Source organism: Mirounga angustirostris, unplaced genomic scaffold (assembly GCF_029215605.1).
Source record: "Mirounga angustirostris isolate CCGP_5_RB_7025 unplaced genomic scaffold, mMirAng1.0.hap1 SCAF_4, whole genome shotgun sequence".
Taxonomy (NCBI): domain Eukaryota; kingdom Metazoa; phylum Chordata; class Mammalia; order Carnivora; family Phocidae; genus Mirounga; species Mirounga angustirostris.
The window spans coordinates 186,019,994-186,038,376 of NW_026991712.1; the positions used below are offsets into that span (position 1 = coordinate 186,019,994).

At 55.6% G+C, this 18,383-nt stretch overlaps 2 protein-coding genes across 2 annotated transcripts in view; one reads left to right on the forward strand and one right to left on the reverse strand.

Annotated features, from left to right (window-relative positions):
- ICMT (isoprenylcysteine carboxyl methyltransferase) overlaps positions 1-5,136 on the forward strand; it is a 9,005-nt gene extending 3,869 nt beyond the window's left edge. Inside the window, exon 5 of the mRNA XM_045898834.3 lies at positions 1,661-5,136. Coding sequence (XP_045754790.1) covers positions 1,661-1,843 — 183 coding nt within the window. The 3' untranslated portion in view covers positions 1,844-5,136. The remainder of the gene's footprint in view (positions 1-1,660) is intronic.
- On the reverse strand, positions 2,787-17,993 carry RNF207 (ring finger protein 207). Its single transcript, XM_045898833.2, has 17 exons — positions 17,552-17,993; positions 16,776-16,908; positions 15,502-15,646; positions 15,343-15,424; positions 15,193-15,268; positions 14,992-15,117; positions 14,554-14,600; positions 14,234-14,306; positions 14,077-14,145; positions 13,557-13,625; positions 13,378-13,475; positions 12,145-12,331; positions 11,811-11,996; positions 11,490-11,541; positions 11,049-11,166; positions 7,286-7,366; positions 2,787-6,267 (listed from the first exon to the last, which is right to left on the reverse strand). Exons 1-17 carry the CDS (start codon positions 17,740-17,742, stop codon positions 6,096-6,098), a joined length of 1,905 nt encoding a protein of 634 aa, XP_045754789.1. The 5' UTR covers positions 17,743-17,993; the 3' UTR covers positions 2,787-6,095.
- Positions 17,994-18,383: the final 390 nt, after the last annotated feature.

The window sequence follows — 18,383 nt, forward strand, 5'->3', positions numbered from 1 at the left end:
TTCCATTGGCAATGTGTGGTCTGTTGGGGACTCTCTGGTGACCCCCAATGGTGTAGAAGGGTCAGGACAGTCCACATGGGACTTATTTTAATACTTGCATTTCTGAAACCTAAGACTCTCCTGCATCAACAATCCTGTTTCCTGAGAACAAGTTGACTGTAGTTGAATCATGTCATTTGCCATGAATGCTACCTACATACCGAAGTGCTCTAGAACTAGAGAGTTTGCCTACCTCTGTGACCATAGGTCTTTTTACACTGTGGCCCAGCACACACGCGCTTATAAAAATGGAACAGGTCTTTTCCAGGATAGTACTTACTGTGTACAAAATACTCTATTTCTTGTCTTACTTGTAATGCTACTTGGCGGATGCACGGAGTGGATTGCAGGGCTCAGGAACAGGTTGTGGCCTGCCGTTGGGAAGCCCACTACAGGGTGTGTCACGAGGCCACACGTGTGTGGTGGCACAAGCCCCGGGATCATCGACGGGGCCAGTCCTGGCTTTCACGCTGGCTGCTTGGCCTCTCTGCCCTCACACATTGAGAACAGCAGTGCCACCTCCGAGGTTTGCTGTGGGGGCTTATTGGTTGGAAAGGGCTTAGCTTGTGCTTGCAACACAGTTAAGTACCCTGTAAGCAGTGATGGGAATAAGTCGAGGGCATGTGCCTGGCTCTCTGGGTGGAAGTCTTCCCCTTGGGGTAGACACGTGTCCATGGGGGTCCGTCAGAGCGGGCAGGGGTGGAGTGGTGGGTTTCCCACGCAGCACAGAAGTTCCTGAGAGCTGGGAGATGTTCTTGGCCTGGAGGGGTTGTTTGGCGGTAGATCAGTGGGGAAGATGTTCTCAAAGTGGAAAAAACACATGAGTAAGGAGGTGAGAGGCAGTCCAAGTGGGCACAGCCCTGAGGAAGGGGGCTGGAGGCAAGGCCCTGCTTTTCTGGGTTTGGGCACGGGAGTGGTTTGAAGACAAGTGATTTCACAGTAGCACTGTATGTGGTACAGGGCTAGGCCGTGGGGGCCAGGAGGGGGTGACGAGGCAGCTGCGAGGGTGTGTGTGTGTGTACGTGCTTGGAACAGGAAGGGGCAGGCTGGGAGCTCCACGGGAACTCTCACCTGGGGTGGGATCAGGAGCTGCCGTCACCTGCCCTGAGGATTGAAATCCGAAAAGTTGATCTTTTATTTTTTTTATTTTTATTTTTTAAAGATTTTATTTATTTGTCAGAGAGAGAGAACACAAGTGAGCACAAGCAGGGGGAGCGCAGGCAGAGGGAGAAGCAGGCTCCCTGCTGAGCAAGGAGCCTGATGCGGGGCTCAATCCCAGGACCCTGGGATCATGACCTGAGCCAAAGGCAGATGCTTAACTGACTCAGCCACCCAGGCGTCCCATGAAAAGTTGATCTTTTAATTTTTAGATCTGTCTCACATAAGAGGAACAACAGAAAAGTGTCTGGAAAAAAACTACAGTGATGAGTGTTTAGCTCTAAAGTAAAAGTAGTGGTAAGGTTTCAGTGAATGGCCTCAGTTCTCAAAGACGCTAATAGTATTTTGAGAGTCTCTGGGGCGGTTGGCAGGAAGTTCTCTGTGGATATTCAGGAGAAGCAGGTGCTGCTGAAGTTCTCGGTGTCGGGACACTGACCCTGATCAACTTCATGTCCCCCGCCAGGTGATGCTGTGTAATCCCGTCTGTGGCGTTGGCTATGCTCTGACAGTGTGGCGATTCTTCCGAGATCGAACAGAAGAAGAGGAGATCTCGTTAATTCACTTTTTTGGAGAGGAGTACCTGGAGTATAAGAAGCGGGTGCCCACAGGCCTGCCTTTTATAAAAGGGGTCAAGGTGGAGCTATAACACAGCAGGAGCGGGCCACCCTGGGCCCAGGGGCCTCCCACTGGGCGTGGCCCGGGCCACACCTGCCTCCGGTCAGCCACTCTGCGGAATGGATTTTCTGAACCATTTTGTATGTCACCAATTACTCTTCCAGAGTATCACTCAAGACCAAATGGTCAGAAGGCCTCAGGACCAAAGGACCCCACACCCTAGAGCAATCTGTTCTTGGGCTGAATCAAGGTAGGACACAGATCAAAGACGGACAAGGAGCAAATAACAGCAATATTCTACAGTGACCCCGCCCCCCCCAGAAGGGCCCGGGTGAGAGCCCCGGCCGCGCACCATCCCCCACGAGGCATTTAGTGTAACCAAGACCCCTCAGGAGCAGTGGACTCGCTCATTACTGAGTAAGGCTTCTTTGGCAGGAAGGGGTATGTGGACAACAGTGCTTAGTGTTAGAAATACATTCAAAATCTTTAACCGGAAAACACAAACAGCACAGCTTCGACCTCCTTATTTCTGTGCTTAAGTGCATGAGCATCTATACCGTTTTAAAGATAATTCTTTATAAGGCACTTTGGCTCTTAATATATTTAATCGTATTTACATATCTATTTTTTATAAATAGCAGTATAAATTCTAAGGGGACTTGGTGTTTATAGCCCCAACTTTTATTTGGCAGACAGGCAGCATGGACACCTCCAGACGATTTGGCTGAGTGGCTTTGTGTTAACAAGGGCACCCCAAGCCAGGGAGACTGTGGGCCTCTGTGGCTTTCCCTGGGGTCCTGGCCTGCTCTTCTCCCAAGAGGGGGCTGTTATCAGTGACAGGCATGTCGAAGATGTGTCATTTTAACTTTATCCAAGAAATGCTTACTGAACACCCGCTCTGTGTAAGGCATTGTTAACCATTGGGAAGTATTGCTCTCCATTTATTTGGGATTTTAGTCTTACTGCATCATAGCTTATATTTTTGTGTTTCAGTTGAAATCTATTAACTATTGATTTCTATGTTCTGTTCTCAAAATTCCACCGACTCTAATGCCATTTCAGACTGTCTTTTCCAAAGGGATTCAAGCATATATAACTATACAATTCAAGCAAGTCAGCTCATGAGAGTCTTAAATAGAGCAAATGATCCCAACTGAGATTTAGTCAGTATTTTTGTTTTTCAAGTTTGGGGAGAGTGGTTGGCTTTAAATACATCAGCTTTAAGACCCTTGTTTAATTCTGGATAAGAGAGGGCCTTGGTCTCAGCGTGAAATCCTTCCTGCAGTTGGCGGTGGCGCTCCCGAAGCCCTCTCGCGAAGGCGGTGGCCGCCCCTGGCTGCAGAGCTGCCCAGCTGCCACGCCACGCCTGGAGGCTTCGAGGAGCCACTTAACCTTTCTGTGCCTAGACTCCCCATCTGTAGAATGGGGTCAATACCACCTACCTCATAGGGGTGTTGTGAAAACTTAGAAGAACAATGTCAAACGTTTCAAATGCTTAGATAAGAGAGATGGCATAAATGGAATCTGCACCGTGAGAGATTGCACAGATGCGGACCCTGGTCAGCTGTACCAGACTCTGGAATTGTGTGTTCAGAAGAGCATGTTACCAACTCAGAAATAGTACCGACTTCTAGATTTCATGGCCTAATTAATTTTTTCGTTATTATATATACCAAAGAGGTTTACGGGTTTGTTGATTCCTGGGATGACACTCTTCTGGTGTGAGTGGACCCTACCGTTGGCCCTCGAGAGGGCCTTGCAGCCAGGCTGGCCAAGGCCGCTGCTGGAGCTCTCAGCAGCTGGTCCTGCTGGCATGAACACTCCCCAGTGGGACGTCGACGTGCACTTACTCTGGGAACTTGAGTTGAATCAGTCCTGACTTGTTCTCCAGACCACGCTTAGCAAAGTAAACTCCACTCATCGGGATTGCAGACTGGAGGAAGGCGTGGCTGGGGTTTCAGTAGCCATCCCCAGCTCCTTGAGTGACAGTTCTGTGCTGCATCTAGCAGGATTGGACGCAGCTTTCATTCCCATTGTTGGGGGGGCTGGGGGGGCTGTGAAGTTGTCTTTAATAGATGGAGAACAGCTAACGATGGCCCTTGGCTCTGTGGACAGAAAGTCTGAAGGTGTTGGCATTTGGTGATCTCAACTTCATCCACCTGCTGGAGTTCACAAAGCCCACCTTCCTGTCAGGCCCTTGAGCTCAGGAGGTAGGCCTGGTGTTTTGCAATGAGATGCTACCGTTATACCACCTGGGCTTTAAAAAGCAAAATCCCATGGGCGGGAGTAGGGAGACACCCCGAGCCTGACTTGTACACCCAGGGCAGAAGTCAGCAGTTACTTAGGGAGAAAAGATGAACTACTTAGGGGAAGATTTGGCAAGTGATTGACTTTCATCTAGTACTGACATTTTCAGATTATTTTTAACTTTATAAATTTAGCAGTGACAGTATACACGACAGAGAATCAGGTTAATGAAGTACAGGCTTTCTGGGTATTCCCAGAAGCTTTCTGGGTAAAGGCCACATCACCAGTTCCCTTAAATTAAGAAACTGTCAAAAGAGATGACTTACTTTTTCCATTGCAGGTTTTAAAGTGGAGATTCTTAAATGGAGAAAAGGCAATGCACGGAACAAAGCTACTTTGAAGTAGCGTAAAATGAAACATTCTATGAGGATTTGCAGGCTATGGCTAAGAATAGCAGTTTACAGAAAAGAGGTAGTAAGTAGCAGGAGCCTGGCTGAAAGCAAAAGACAGCATACCCCACTGTCCCTTCATCATTTGTAGGAACTGCTTCTTGAGCCTAAAGACTAAACTTTATTAATCGCTTCCATTTATTTAACACTGAGTGATTGACATGATAGGGGAATATTCCTAAACCAATACGTGTGTTAATAGCTTAGGCTCAGGAGGGTCGGCCGTAGCTCAAGCTCATTCTGGTAGCAGTCACTCTGTCATAGGTACAGTAAACCCCTGTCCCTTCTCTGCACTTTCTTACTGCCTTAGATAGTTGTGATCTCCCACCGCATCTTGCTTCTGTAGTGACTTGATGAGGTTGGTAGGAGAGGCTTGCTGTCTGCGCCCTGCTGTGAGACTTGATGCCTTGCCCTGGGCTTGGAGGGCCAGCCGTCACGGGTGGTCCCAAGCGCTTGCTCTAGAGGAAGTCGTCCCGTAGCTAGGAGAGTAATTTAATGGAGTAATTATTCTACTCGTCTTTTTACATGCAGAAATGTTTATTTAAATATTTTAAATTGGATTTTCTTTCACAGATACTGAATATTCTTTCCAATTCTTAAATAAAACTGTACTTGATTTCACTATGAACCATAGCGTGATTGTATGGGACGTAATCATGTCACCTCTGACTAAGAAATGTCTGGGACCTACAGCATAAAACCAGATGTATTTTGCCCACTCAGTTCAGTTCTGAATGCTAATCTCTAACCAGTTCGTTATGACAAGTTCCTCCTGCCCGTTAGGCTCCCAAGGGTTTGTGATGCTCCGGAATGAGTGTCCATGCTCCAAAACAGGTGCAGAGGTGTTGGATATTGATGTGGTGTTTTCGTGTGTTGATGTGCTGGTCTGCCTGGCATGTGGAAGCCATTTGCTGTTGGAACCACTGAGTAAGCTGGGTATCTGCTTTAAATGTGGCTGTGTGGACATTTTACCTCCAAAACTTTAAATTTTCGGTCATCTGGGTTAATTTTCCTTTCTAAGCATTTGTGACATTCCACCTGACAGAAAGGGCAACTGGAAAAGCGAGAAAAAGTTGTGGAGAAGTTGTGACCATCTCCTGCCACACACGCCACCGGCTGCTGCTTTGCTCCGTGAGCTCAGGCCTCATGTGAAAGGAGACCAGAGTGGGGTTTCGTCTCTGCTGAGTCCGTGCTCAGGTTGCTGGGTGGAACCAGCAGGGCCAGTGCTGCATGCACAGTGCTGGAGTCTCCCTGTCTCAAGTTCGGACTGGTGCGGGCTGATGGCGTGCGGGGCCCCACACGCAGACGCTAAGGGGGTGCCAGAGCAGCGAAGGGCTTTTCCACATGGACCGGGATGTCGTCTGCAGCCGCGTGATGGGGACCAAGACTTTGTGCAGTGCGAACACAGGGGAGAGTGAAGCTCAGCTCAGGCCAAAGGATCGGAAATGAGGACCTGTCAGAGTTTCTGGGGTCTTCTCCTGTTTAGTGATTACCCTTTGTTTCATGATGGGAACAACCTTTTCTTAAATATCCCAGTCTTGACGTGCAGGCTGTAAAATACCCACCCCTCAGGACCAGTCCCATTTGCTAAGTCGGGCGCTCTCTCCGTGTGGGGATATCACCCCCGTTCTTCTGTCTGGGTTTATGAGGGTCTTTATTCTTCAGTGGAGGCTCTTCTGTGAGGCTGTTCAGAGTCCGGCCGTTCCCTCTAGGTTCTGATGTTTTCTCTCTCTTCTCTGTGACACTCACCGGGTCATTCCTAAAGGAACACTTGACATGAGGTCTACTCACCACTCCCATGCCAGCACTAACATCCACTGGGGCCAAGGCTTTTGGAATGGGAAGCCTTTCTGGAAGCACCCATGGGTGAACCAGAACTGTATCATCTCCTAAAGGATTCTCATCCCATTTTTTTCTTTTTTAAGATTTTATTTATTAGAGAGGGAACACAAGCAGGGGAAGCGGCAGGCAGAAGGAGAAGCAGACTCCCCGCTGAGCAGGGACCCCGATGTGGGACTCGATCCCAGGACCCCGGGATCATGACCTGAGCCGAAGGCAGATGCTTAACCGTCTGAGCCACCCGGGCGCCCCTCTCCTCCCATTTCTAATGATTTTTAGTTGCCCAAAATCTGCAGTTCAGGCCTCAGAGCCTTGTGGTGAAAACAGGTTTGAACGGACGCTCCCCTGGAGCATCTGAGCAGAACGTGGTGGCAGGGAGGGTGAGACTAGTTTCTGGCCTGTCACAGCAGCAGACTGCGCCATGTCCTCCAAGCTCTGCCTGCTCTGATTTCTGCAGCCCCGTTCTCTGCCCCGTGGCGAGCACACTTAACTGGGAGCAAAATACTAAAAGATCAGCCTGTGACAGTGATGTATCTGTTCCTGCGCATTCCTTTTTTCCTCTGGCAAGTATTTTGGCAAACACCGTGTCGCCAGTGAATAGTGATGCTCTCACATCAAGAAATGATCCTCAGTCACTTTCTCATTTAAGTGACTCTGAGTCACTTGGTGTAAATGCACTCGAGCCAGCCTGCAACCCTCGGCGGTGTGAGCAGTGCAGGCAGCAGCCATGGCCGTTTATAATTCTAGAACGCCGGCCACCTCTGTCCTCCGTGAATTCTCTGGCCCTGTATTTTACAACCAGACCCAGCCGAGCCCATAGAGCTGGTCAGCGTCAAGCCTGGGCCAAATGGGAAAGAAACCCAGGGCCTGTCCCTGGGCCTCATGTTTGTCTCTGAGCTTGAATCGCTTGCCACTTGGGCTGGGAAGACTCGCCTTACCTGGCTGGAGCCTCACTGTCAGCGCTGTCATCACGCGTGTTTTGTAGGTGCTCCGACTGCTCGTCCACTGGCGCCTGAAGCCTGTGTGAGAGAGAGTTCCCGGGAGGCTTGAAGGCAGCAGAGCCGGCCGCTGCCTGTCCTTCAGCTCTCTAGACAGAGAGCCAAGCTGAATGAGACACTCAGAGGCCTGCCTAGGGTTTTGGTCCTCAGATATTGACCGAGGGCCAGGGCTGCTCTCAGGACGGTTGTGTTGTGGTCAGGAAGACGTGCTGAGGGTGGGAAGAAGGCGCTGCAGGACCAGGCAGCCGGGAATGGCAGGAGCAGAGACCTGTGTGGAGAGGATCTCTGGGACAGTCTGAAGCAAGAACATTCCAGGCAGGGCTGGGAGGGGGGAACTGGTCTGACTTCTCTGGGTAACTGAAAGGCCATTATGACTGGGGTGTGGTGAGGGGCTAGTGTGGTTGGAGGTGGACAAGGAGGGTCCCAAAAGGGCTGTAAGGCCCTGGAGTGATGGGAAGTCTAGGCTTTAAGAAGACCATTAGCTATGGAACACCCTAGAGGGGCCGGAGAGGGTCGGTGATGGTGGCTTGCCCTGGGGCTGCCATGGGGACAACCGTGGGCTGAGACAGTCATGTTAGCAGGACTCCGGGATTGGTTGGAAATGGGTCGAGGAAAGGAAAGGAATCAGAAGGTCCCCGGCCTTCTCACTTGGGCATCTGGGTGATGTGATGCCCCTCACTGCAGGGGGGGTGTGGGGGAGGATATGGAGTCCTGCCATGGGGGGATCTGAGGCACCCGTGACAGACGTGTCCAAGTGGAGACCCCCAGGAAGGGGCAGTTGGAGAGGGGTCTGGAGCTCAGGAGGGCCTGTGCTGGGAAGGGCTGGGAGGTTGTCGGTGTCGCAGTGGGATTTTAAAGTTGGGGGGATGGATGAAGCCCCTTCAGCATAGGGTGTGGGATGGGGAGAGGCCCTAGGACTGGGCCCTGGGGAGAGCTGACACTTGGGCACTGAGCAGAGGTGGCAGAGTGGCCAGTCCAAGAAGGGACCCTGAGCGGCAGGAGGGAAACCGGTGTGGGCTGCCTCAGAACAAGAGAGGAGCGTGGTGAGGACGCCATGAGCACTGCTGAGAGACCGAGGGCTGTGGCCAGAGGCCACTGACCACAGCCGGCCACAGGAGCGGGCTCGGGGGTGGGGCTGCCGGCAGTGGAAGACCAGGAAGCAGAGGCAGTAACACCAGACACCTGGAGAATGGCGCCCTGGAAAGGGACAGAGGCAGCCTCCCTCCTCCCCACGGACCTCCAGGAAATGGGCTCTAGCCTGAGCTCCTTTCCCTTCGCCAAAATTGGCCACAGGCGCCATTTCCCCACAGAGCCAGGCCTCCAGGAGCACATTACTTGAAGCTAGTTTCTCACTGAAGCAGAGCGCCCAGAACGAAATGCACACCAATTATAAGAACGAGGCTTGGTACGTGTGCACAGCCTGAACAAGTTGGGTAGGTGGCACCCAGAATGTCACCTCCGTCCAGAGTCCCCCTGGGGGTCATCACCATCCCGACTGCTAATGCCAGAGGATAATTGTGTCTGGTTTTGAGGTTTTATAAATGGAATCGCACGGTAGGTGGAGTAAACGACTTTGCGCGCCGAGGAGACACGGCAGCTAGTCCTGGGTAGGCCGGGATGCTGTCACAACTGTGCGGGAGCCGTGCCGAGTCTAACCTCTCCGCACGCACGTCAGAAGGCTCACTTGAAGGGTGGCTTGGAAGTTCTGGACGAACGTACAATTGCACACACTTTAATTTTCCTTCTTCCTCAAACTCGATAAAACTCTAGTAAAGGGGCCAAAACAATAGGGGAAGAAACTTCTCCAGGTTGAGAACAGAAAGGGATAACACCAAAATGTTTGAAGCTGGAGGGCACGTAGTCAGTGGTTAACTACCTCAGCAGACGTGAGAAACCCAAGCTCAGAGTGGACAGTGGGACAAGCCAAGGCCCAGCTCCGTTCACACCACAGAATCCTAGCGGGCCCAGCAACTGGCAGCCTCCTCGCCTCTGCAACAGGGAGGACGGGACAGAAGTAGGGAGGGGGGTGACAGTCAAGATCCTTACCGCAGAGCAGCTGCCCCTCCCGCGCCCTGCCAAAGGGTTAGTCTCTGGGAGGGTACCACACACAGGTGAGAATTGCTGGAAAGCAGCTGTGCCTGCAAGTGCTCCACATGGTGGCCTTCAGGAAGGAGGCTGGGGAAAACAGAAAAAAGCCCTGCCTACCCCGATCCCCTGCAATGAAGCGCCCCCACGTGCCCTGAGCATCCAGTCTGCCCCTGCCCCCAGCTCCTAATATGAGCACATGATCAAAGATGACCAGACAAAAGCCTTTAACGTGGAAGATGGAAACCTAAACAAACTTGGAGGAAACAGACTTGAGGAAGAAAAAAACCAACAAACACCTATCAGCCTCAGAGGGGTAAGAAACTATGTCTGTGAAGCAACAGAAGGCTGTGAAAAAAAGTCTAGGGTACAAAACAAGAGCTCTTGGAAATGGAAAACAATGAAATTTTGAAAATAGCTCTTGGAAATTTTCTTCAAAAAAATGAACTCAGTACAAGGGTTGGAAGAAAAAGGACATCTCACAGAAAGTACAGCAGAGACACAAAGAGAAAGAAGAAAACACTGAGAAGGCAAATCAGAGGGTCAGCCCAGAAAAGCCAATATTCAGTAGTAGGGATTCCAGAAAGAGAAAAATTGAAATCAACTCACTGGTTCAAAAAGATGTGTGTCAAAACTGAAGGACATGAACTTCCAGACTGAAAGGACCGGGTCCTTTCTAATGGATGAAGTAGACCCTCACCAGTGGGAAGTTTCAGAACCATGGGACCAGAGAAAATTCCACAAGCTTCTAAAGAGAATAAGTAGGTCTTGTCACTAGGATTAGGAATCAGAATGCCTTCAGACTTCTCAAAGACAGCCTTGGAAGCTAGAAAATAATACAGCGATGCTGTCAAAGGAGAATCATTTCCAATCTAGAATTTCAATCTAGAATTCAATACCCAGGAAAACTATCAGTCAAGTGTGAAGGCAGAATAAAGACATTTCAGACTGGTGCTGTCCAAAATACAGACCTCCTGTGCACCCTTGTTCAAAGAACTATGGTGGGTTGGTGGACTCCACCAAACCACAAAAGAGGAAATGTGGGATACAGGAAACAGATCAAAGGCAGGGGTGAGGCAAATGGGAGTCCCCAAGAGGGTGGCAGAGGAAGAGCTCAGGCTGACCACTGTGCACCAGACCTATAGGGTAACCAGCCCACCTTGGGGCCAGGTGACTCAAGGGACAGGCACGCTGAGGACCTGCCACCAACATCCCTTTGCTACTGTAACACCTTTTGATGCCCAAGTACAGTGCTGAGAGCCTAGCCTTGTCTAGACTGGGCTTAAGCATGTAGTGAGGAAGTTCTGTGCTCTCTTCCATGTCCTGTTGCCCGGATCTACTGAGGGCTGTCATTACACCCACAAGAAGTATCTTTTGCTTTGACCTATTCCTGAGGGCCAGAGGTGGGCGATTTTGTGCCTAGAAGCAGAAACTCAAAGCAGCCCACTCATTCTGTGTTTTTGGAGATATCCAGAACCTGGTCTGCCCAGATGCCCTGAGTAAACTCTCATGCCCTGACCCACTGAATTCCTGAAAAGAGCTCTTCTGAGTGAGTGGCACCTTTCCCACACACATTCTTAAGTGTCTTGGCTCTCCTGTGAACATGCCTTGGTCTCACCTGGGCTCCAGCCGCTCCTTCACCTTGGCAATGGAGCGGATGTAGGGCGTGATCTGCTTGGTGATGGTGGTCAGGTAGGCATTCTCCTGCTTCAGCTGAAGAAGGTCATGGAGCTGGGCTGTGGGAGCCAAGGCCAGAGCGTTGGGTCTTGTTGGCTTCAGGTTCTTACTGTCAAGCCTCATACCATCTAAACATCCCAACTACTTCAGCAATTGCCTCTTTAATTAAAGGGCAACGTAGGACTTGTGAAGGCATTCTGCTTACTGAATCCTGACCTCATATGCATCGTTTTGGGGCATTAGCAATTGTGGGGCAAAATCAAGGACTACGGGGAAGAGCATGGGAGTTTGTATCTGGTTAGTGGGTAACTGACTTCCTGCCCCTGCCAGCACGTGGGTTAGCTCCAGGAAAGGGGTGCACCCAGCAGCAGTTGCCTGCGACCTTCGTAAATCTCCTGCTCGTTAGCCACCCGCTGGTAGGATTCCTCCCAAATCTGAAAGAGAAAGTGAGTTGGACGTTGTATACAGCCATGAGTTGGACTTTCCATTGGTGGCATTTCTGTCCTCTAGCTACTCAGGGCCATAGGGCACCCCCAGCTAGTTCACATGGTTCCAGGCGGCAAAGACCCCAGTTCCAGAGCTTGCCACACGAGGGCCTCATGTTGGACCAGGCCAAGGTCCTGTTTCTCTCCCCTTCTTGTCTTGGGGTAACCCATGTATAAGGTGACAGGTGGGGCTAGGTGCCTGGGAGGGGGGTCGCTACCTCCTGGAAGACTGCTCTCATCCCCTCCAGGGAAGCGTACTCCGAGGCGATCTGCGCGTCCACCTGCAGCGACTTGTGCAGGATGTCTCCCATGATCTCTGCCTTGATGAGCGAGTGGTGCTTGGTGAGGTCCCGGTGCAACTCTTGTACCTGGTCCTTCAGGTTCTGCATCTCTGCCTGCAGGCGCTGTGCAGGGAGACCCAGTGAGTGCCTGTGGTTCCTGCGAGGCTGTGTTCACTGTGGGGGCCAGGTGGCCAGGACTAGATTTGGCCACTGCACTTTGGTGAGAAGGGGTGGGGCCTTTCCCAGCCCGCAGCTCCCTGGCCCCACTCACCCGGTAGGAGTCCTCATAGTGGTGGCAGTGCTCTGTGAACGGTGTATCCTCCCCCTCCGCCAGCAGCACCTTGGTGCTGATGGACCGGTGCAGCGTGGGCTTTTGGACCGGCGACCCCACCATCTTTCCCACTGGGGAAGGGCAGCTGGGCCCCATCAGCACCTTGGGGCCTGAGCCTGCTGCTAGTCTGAGGAGAGAGCCAGTGTGAATGCAGATTGGGGGGTGCGGCTGGGAGGGTCTTCCCCTACTCCAGGCTCTCAGCCTCTTCCCCTGGGCTGCCCGCCAGAACCACCTAGGGGCTCTGAAAAAGCCTCTGCAAGCTCCACCCAAGACCATCAGCATGGTGTTTTATTTTTTTAAATATTTTTATTTATTTATTTGAGAGAGAGCACAAGCAGGGGGAGCAGCGGAGGGAGAGGGAGAGGGGGATGCAGGCTTCCCGTGGAGCAGGGAGCCGGATGCGGGGCTTGATCCCAGGACACTGGGATCATGACCTGAGCCAAAGGCAAACACTTAATCCACTGAGCCACCCAGGTGCCCCAGCATGGTGTTTTAAAAAACTCCCCAGGGGGGGCGCCTGGGTGGCTCAGTCATTAAGCGTCTGCCTTCGGCTCAGGTCATGGTCCCAGGGTCCTAGGATGGAGCCCCGCATCAGGCTCCCCGCTCGGCGGGAAGCCTGCCTCTCCCCCCTCCACTCCCCCTGCCTGTGCTCCTCTCTCAGTGTGTCTCTCTCTGTCAAATAAATAAATAAAATCTTAAAAAAAAAAAAAAAAACTCCCCAGGGAAGTGTCAACGTACAGACAAGAGTCCATCGGGACATGTCAGGGCTGGTCCGGAGTAAACTTTGTTCACTCACACATGGGACTTTGGACATTTGGCCTGATGCCCCGTCTCCCTTGACTGGGGCCCTGGGGTCCCAGGCACATACATCCAGCTCAGGCATTCTCCTAACTCCTCCTGTGTCTCTGGCTCTCCAGACTAAGGCCCGGAAATCAGGCCTTACCCCAAGCTGCCCCTTCCCTTCAGTCCCTATGCGCCCCGTTCTGGGTGGCGGAGGCTGCAGTGGGAGCTGGGGACAGTCCCCATCCTCCCCTAACCAGGCTCTGCACCAGATCGGCCAGGGACTTCCAGCCTCTGGGGAGGGTGACAAGCAGCCAGTCCCCACTGCGACGGGTACCTTGTGCGGCCCCCCACAGCCCGTCCCGCGGCAGGGAGGGCACCCCAGCTGCTCACGTGTTGGTGCCGCCCCCAGCACCTGTCGCCCGGCGCAGCCCCGGCAGCAGCAGCGGCTCCAGGCAGCGTGCAAACTCGGCGCGGTGGTCGCTGGTGATCTGGGCGGCAGGAGTGGGTGGTGAGGCGGCCTTTTTACCCGCTGGTCCCACGGCCCCAGCCCAGCCCCCTCCGCCGTGCACCTTGCTGTTCTGCGCTGGCCCGAGGTGCTGGGGACGTGTGACGATGCCCTGCAGCCTCTCCATCAGCTCCTGCAGCGAGAGGAGGGTGCTCAGGCCCGTGTAGGGGTGGGGGTGGGGACGCCAGTGAGGCTCCATGCCCCCCCCAGGCAGGGCTGTCTTTGGCACTTCACCTGCTGTGCACTGGGGGCTCCAGCCCTTCCCTGGGACCGTCCCAGAACCCCTACACCACCCCAGCCCCCAAATCCACAGGAAAGTCCGGGGTGGCTGGACTCCCGACAGACACTACGCTTTGGGGGAGTGGAGGCTCATGCTCCCTTCCAGGCTTCGCTGTCCTTTTAAAAGGGACTCAGCTGGCCCCTAAATGGTTTGCAGATGATGGTGTGGAGGAGGGGAAGGTAAGCCCAGAGAGCCCTGGTCCAGCTGAAGTGGCAGGCTGCTAAGCCCTGAGGTGGCAGTCGGCTGTGCAGGGTGGGCTGCAGGTCGGGAGCGGGGAGACCCCTCAGGAGCTAGGGGGACTCACATAGCCCAGGTCCAGAAACTCAGCCTTATTGGCCAGGCTGAGGAAGGAAGAGCAGATGACCAGGTGAACCTGTGGGGGGGACCCTACTCAGTACCTGGCCAGGGCAGGGAGGCCTCTGGGCTGGGGTGCCCAGCCCTGAACCCCCAGCTCCCCTTACCTGCAGGGTGGGCAACAGAGTGGCCAGGTGGGAGAGCTGCTCCTTGAAGGCCTTGTCCTTCTCTTCGTATTGGCTGGGGGAGGGGCAGGCAGCCTCATCTCGGAGGGGAGGGCTGCTCACCCCCACCTAGCTGGAACCTCAGAAGCGGGAAGTTCCATCTCCCCACCACCTTTGTTCATCCTCCCTGTCAGCACTTCCTGCACCCTGAGCCACCCTGCCCTCTTCACCCCAAGGTCTTGCTCCCCAGGGTGGGGCAGGGTCTGCCCAGGTCCAGGCAGTGGGGCCAAGGGGCAGGGGGTGGAGACCCCGCCACCACTCACCTCTGCACAGCCTGCAGCAACAGCGTTTTCCTTTCTGCCAGTTTGTCCTGGGAGGGACAGCCTGCTTCTGACTGGGCATGCTCAGCCTGCCCCTCCCAGCACTCACCCACTCCTGGGGCCCAGCCGCGCAGCTGGTTAGGCTGGCTGTGTCTCTGGCCTCCTAGCCCTTCCTTCCTGCATCTCCCCCCCCCCCCGCCTGAGAGCCCTGGTGCCCTCACCTGGAATGTCACCTCCTGGGGGGGACGCCTCCCCGCTAGCACCAGCCTGGGCTGGACCTCTCCTGGCCACGTGACTAAGTAACTCCTGGAAGGAGCTCCATGCTTGCTACCCTGCCTCACTGCAAACGCCACAGGCGCGGGAGGTGGGGTGTTGTGGGTGCCGGGTCATGGCTGGTGAGGATGCTCAGCCTGTGGCCGTCCAGTGCGCACAGCCCCTCACCTGCATGCTGCCGAAGAGGGCATGGATGGCGGCCTCCTCCTCCGCCGCGCTGCGCCGCACCTCCTCCACCATCGCCTGCAGCAGCGCGATGGCCTCGCGTGTGGCCGTCTGCAGGGCCTTCACGGCCTGGGAACAGGGCGGCCTCAGCCTGGCAGGCGCGCACATCCCCGGGCCCCGGGGCGCCGGGGCCCCCGCGCTCACCAGCACCGCCTGCTCCAGCCGCTCGCAGCCCTGCACGTAGGCCGACTCGAGGTCCACGCAGTGCGCCCGGCTCTCCCTGCGGGGAGCCCGCGCGTGAGCCCCGCTCCCGGCCGCCCTCCTGCCCCCTCACCTCCCGCTCTCTCTACCCACCCCTGCATGTCCCGGAAGCAGCGGATGCACAGCAGCGACTTCTTGTCGGTGGAGAACATGATGTAGGGCTCCGCGTGCAGCGCTGCGGCGGGGGCGGTGGTGAGGGCTCCGGGCAGGCCCACCCCGGCCCCGGGCCCCCACCCGGCACGCCGCACTCACTGCACTTCTGGAGCACGTCGCGGCTGCGCTGGCCCAGGGCCACGATGTCGTGGCGCGCGAACATGCGTGCCCGGTGCGTTTCATCGCGGCAGCGCGCGCACAGCGGCTGCCCGCACGTGTTGCAGAAGTACGTGGTCTCTGCATCCTGAGGACGGAGGACCGAGCGCAGCCTCAGCCTGCCCACGGCCTGGGGAGCCTGAGCCCGCGCCTGTCACTGAGCGCATCAGTCTCAGCCTGGGGCAGGCATGCGGCTACGTGCAGCCCTTTCGTGTGATCCTGACGCTCTAATATACCCAGTTTACAGATGAGGAGAGACAGTGAAGGGGGGGTGGGGCGTGGCAGAAACATTCTCCCTACAACAAAATTTCAAACCTGAAGGCTTTTCAAGCCCTCCTTGGCACCCTCAATAGTGACGAAATGACAGTGCCCACCCTGGCCATCTGGAGTCACCACGAGGCTGGGAGAGGAAAGGGGATGAGGGCCAGCTGGTCCCCCTTCCCTAGGCCAGAGCCCGGGCTGAGAGTCAAGGTCTTGGGCTGCAGCTGTGGTTTTGACCCCAGCAATGGCTATGAAAGCACAGACCCCAACTCCCTACTTTGGCATTCAAGGCCATTTCCTCCCCTGCTCTCCCTGCCTCCAGCCCCTAACCTCCTGCTGGTCATCTCTCTACTGCTGGAGCTCACCTATCCCAGTACTAGCCCAGCAGACCCAGAGCTTTTGATCCTGCAGGGCTGTCCTCCTGGGACTTGGGGTACCCCCCACCCACCCACACAGCTTCCACAGGTCAGAGTCCCATGTGTCTTTCACAGCCCAGCCTGAAGCCTAGCCTCTGCTCCTTTCACAGACTGGGGGAGGGGGCGGGGGGGGGCAGGAACACCCCTCCCCATTAGCACATTCTCCTCACTTCCCCTTGGGCTGCAGGTAGCTGCAGACAGCTCCCCGGGTAGCAGTGGGACCTGAAGGACAGGCCAAGCCTGTCACTGGACCGCCCTTCCTGGAGGTCACAACTCCACCCTGAGTTGGGGACCAGTAAGCTCTCCCCAAATCAAATGACTTTAACCTCTGCCACTATCTGCTAGTGCTTCAAGTCACTTATTCTGGACCTCAGTCTCCCCACCTGTAAAATGGGGCCCACATTTGGGATCCAGGATGCCTTAGGTTTTGGAGAATCCACTGATGGATAATGGTCTAAGGACATGTTGGGCGCACACTGGGAGCATCAGGGCCATCAAACCTGGCACCCTCGGTCCCGGCCCACCCCCAGGCATCCCTGCCTGCTTGCTGCACTCCAGGTCACAGTTGGCACAGTGCACCACCTCCGTGCCATCCCCTGAGCTGTCCACCAGGAACTGCAGCAGCCGATCCACTGGAGGGAGCCCGCTGGGGCCCTTCACCACCGTCTGGTGTCTGTGGAGAAGCTACAGCCAAGATCCAGATGCCCCTTCCCCACAGCTCCCTATCTCCATTCCCACCCCCCACATTCCAGGCTGGAACTAAAAATAGGGCCTGGCATCTGCTATAAATATCTCACCCAGTGCTCACTCTGACCCTGTCCCTCCCTCTGCCCAGTCCTCGGTGAATCCTGGGGGCCCTTGGGGTTGGTGGCAGCCTGGAATGTCAAAGGTGGAAACCTCCCCCTCAACCGCCTCTCATTGCATTGCACAAATTTAGGGACACCACTAGTAACTTGAGCCAACATAACCTGCTTATGTTGACCTAAGACTCAAGGGATCCCCAGAGTGGATTTCTGGGAGTGTTATGACCGCTGTGCTGAGATCCTGTACGGTAGCAGCACTGCGAGGCGACATGACCTATGTTCTAGCCTCGCTCTTGCCTCCGGACTTTCTATGTAAGGTCTTTGGCCGGTCACTCCAGGTCTCGGTTAACCTGCTCTGTATAATGGGCGGGAGCCCGCGCACTGTGGTGCGGAGAGGTGCGGGCTGGGTGCGGCGCAGCCAGAGCCTTGCCTTCCCTACACCTAGTTCCCCACCCACACGGAGCCAATCTCCCCGAGCGCGGCGGGTGTCTGTTGGGGCTTGGAGGCACTCACTGGCACAGCGGGCAGGCGAGGCGGCCATCGGTGGCGCGGCCGCGCAGGCAGCCGGCGCAGAAGTCGTGGAAGCAGTCCAGCAGGCACGGGCGCTCGAACTGTGCGTGGCACAGCGGGCACACCAGCGGGTGGCCGCTCGCAGCGTCCAGGGCGCCCAGGCCCTCCAGGGGCGCAAAGATAGCTCCCGACATCTTCTGGGAGAGCTCAGGAAGGCGGCGGGGCGTGCCCGGTGCGGGGACCAGACTGCGCAGCCCGCGCCAGCCCCCGCGTCGCCCTCGGCCTCCGCGCGCGGCTCCCTCCTCTCTACCCGGCCCGCACCCGACGGGGCGTCCAGCGGTCGTGGAGCGCTGCGGTTGGGAGCGCCCGGAGCAGGGAGAACGGGCAGGAGGCGTTTGGAGGGGTCCTGTGCGCGCTCCCCGCCTCTCCCTTGCCCCCTTGGTGGCCCTGGGAGGTCAGACCGGGCAGTGCGTCCTGTCCACCGTCTAGCCGCCTCTGCTTCCACTTCGCCCACCTCACTCCCTCACTCCCACCCCAGGAATTCCCCTCCGGGTGTCCTCTGGGTGACCTGCAGGCGACACCCCTTCCTCGCCGAGCCGCAGCACGGCTCGGCACGGTGCTCGCGTCCATCGTTCCCAGGCCGGCGGCTGCGCCTCGCCCCGAGGCTGGAACAACCCGCGCGGGGCGAAGGTCCGAGGCTCTGACTGGCGCCCGCCCGGGACACCGGAGCCGGGAGCCGCAGGAGCGCCGCGCAGGGCGGGGCCCGAGGACCCTGACTCTGGGCTCCTCGGGGGTGCGGAGGCCCTGGGCTAGACCCGCTCTCTCCCTGCGGACT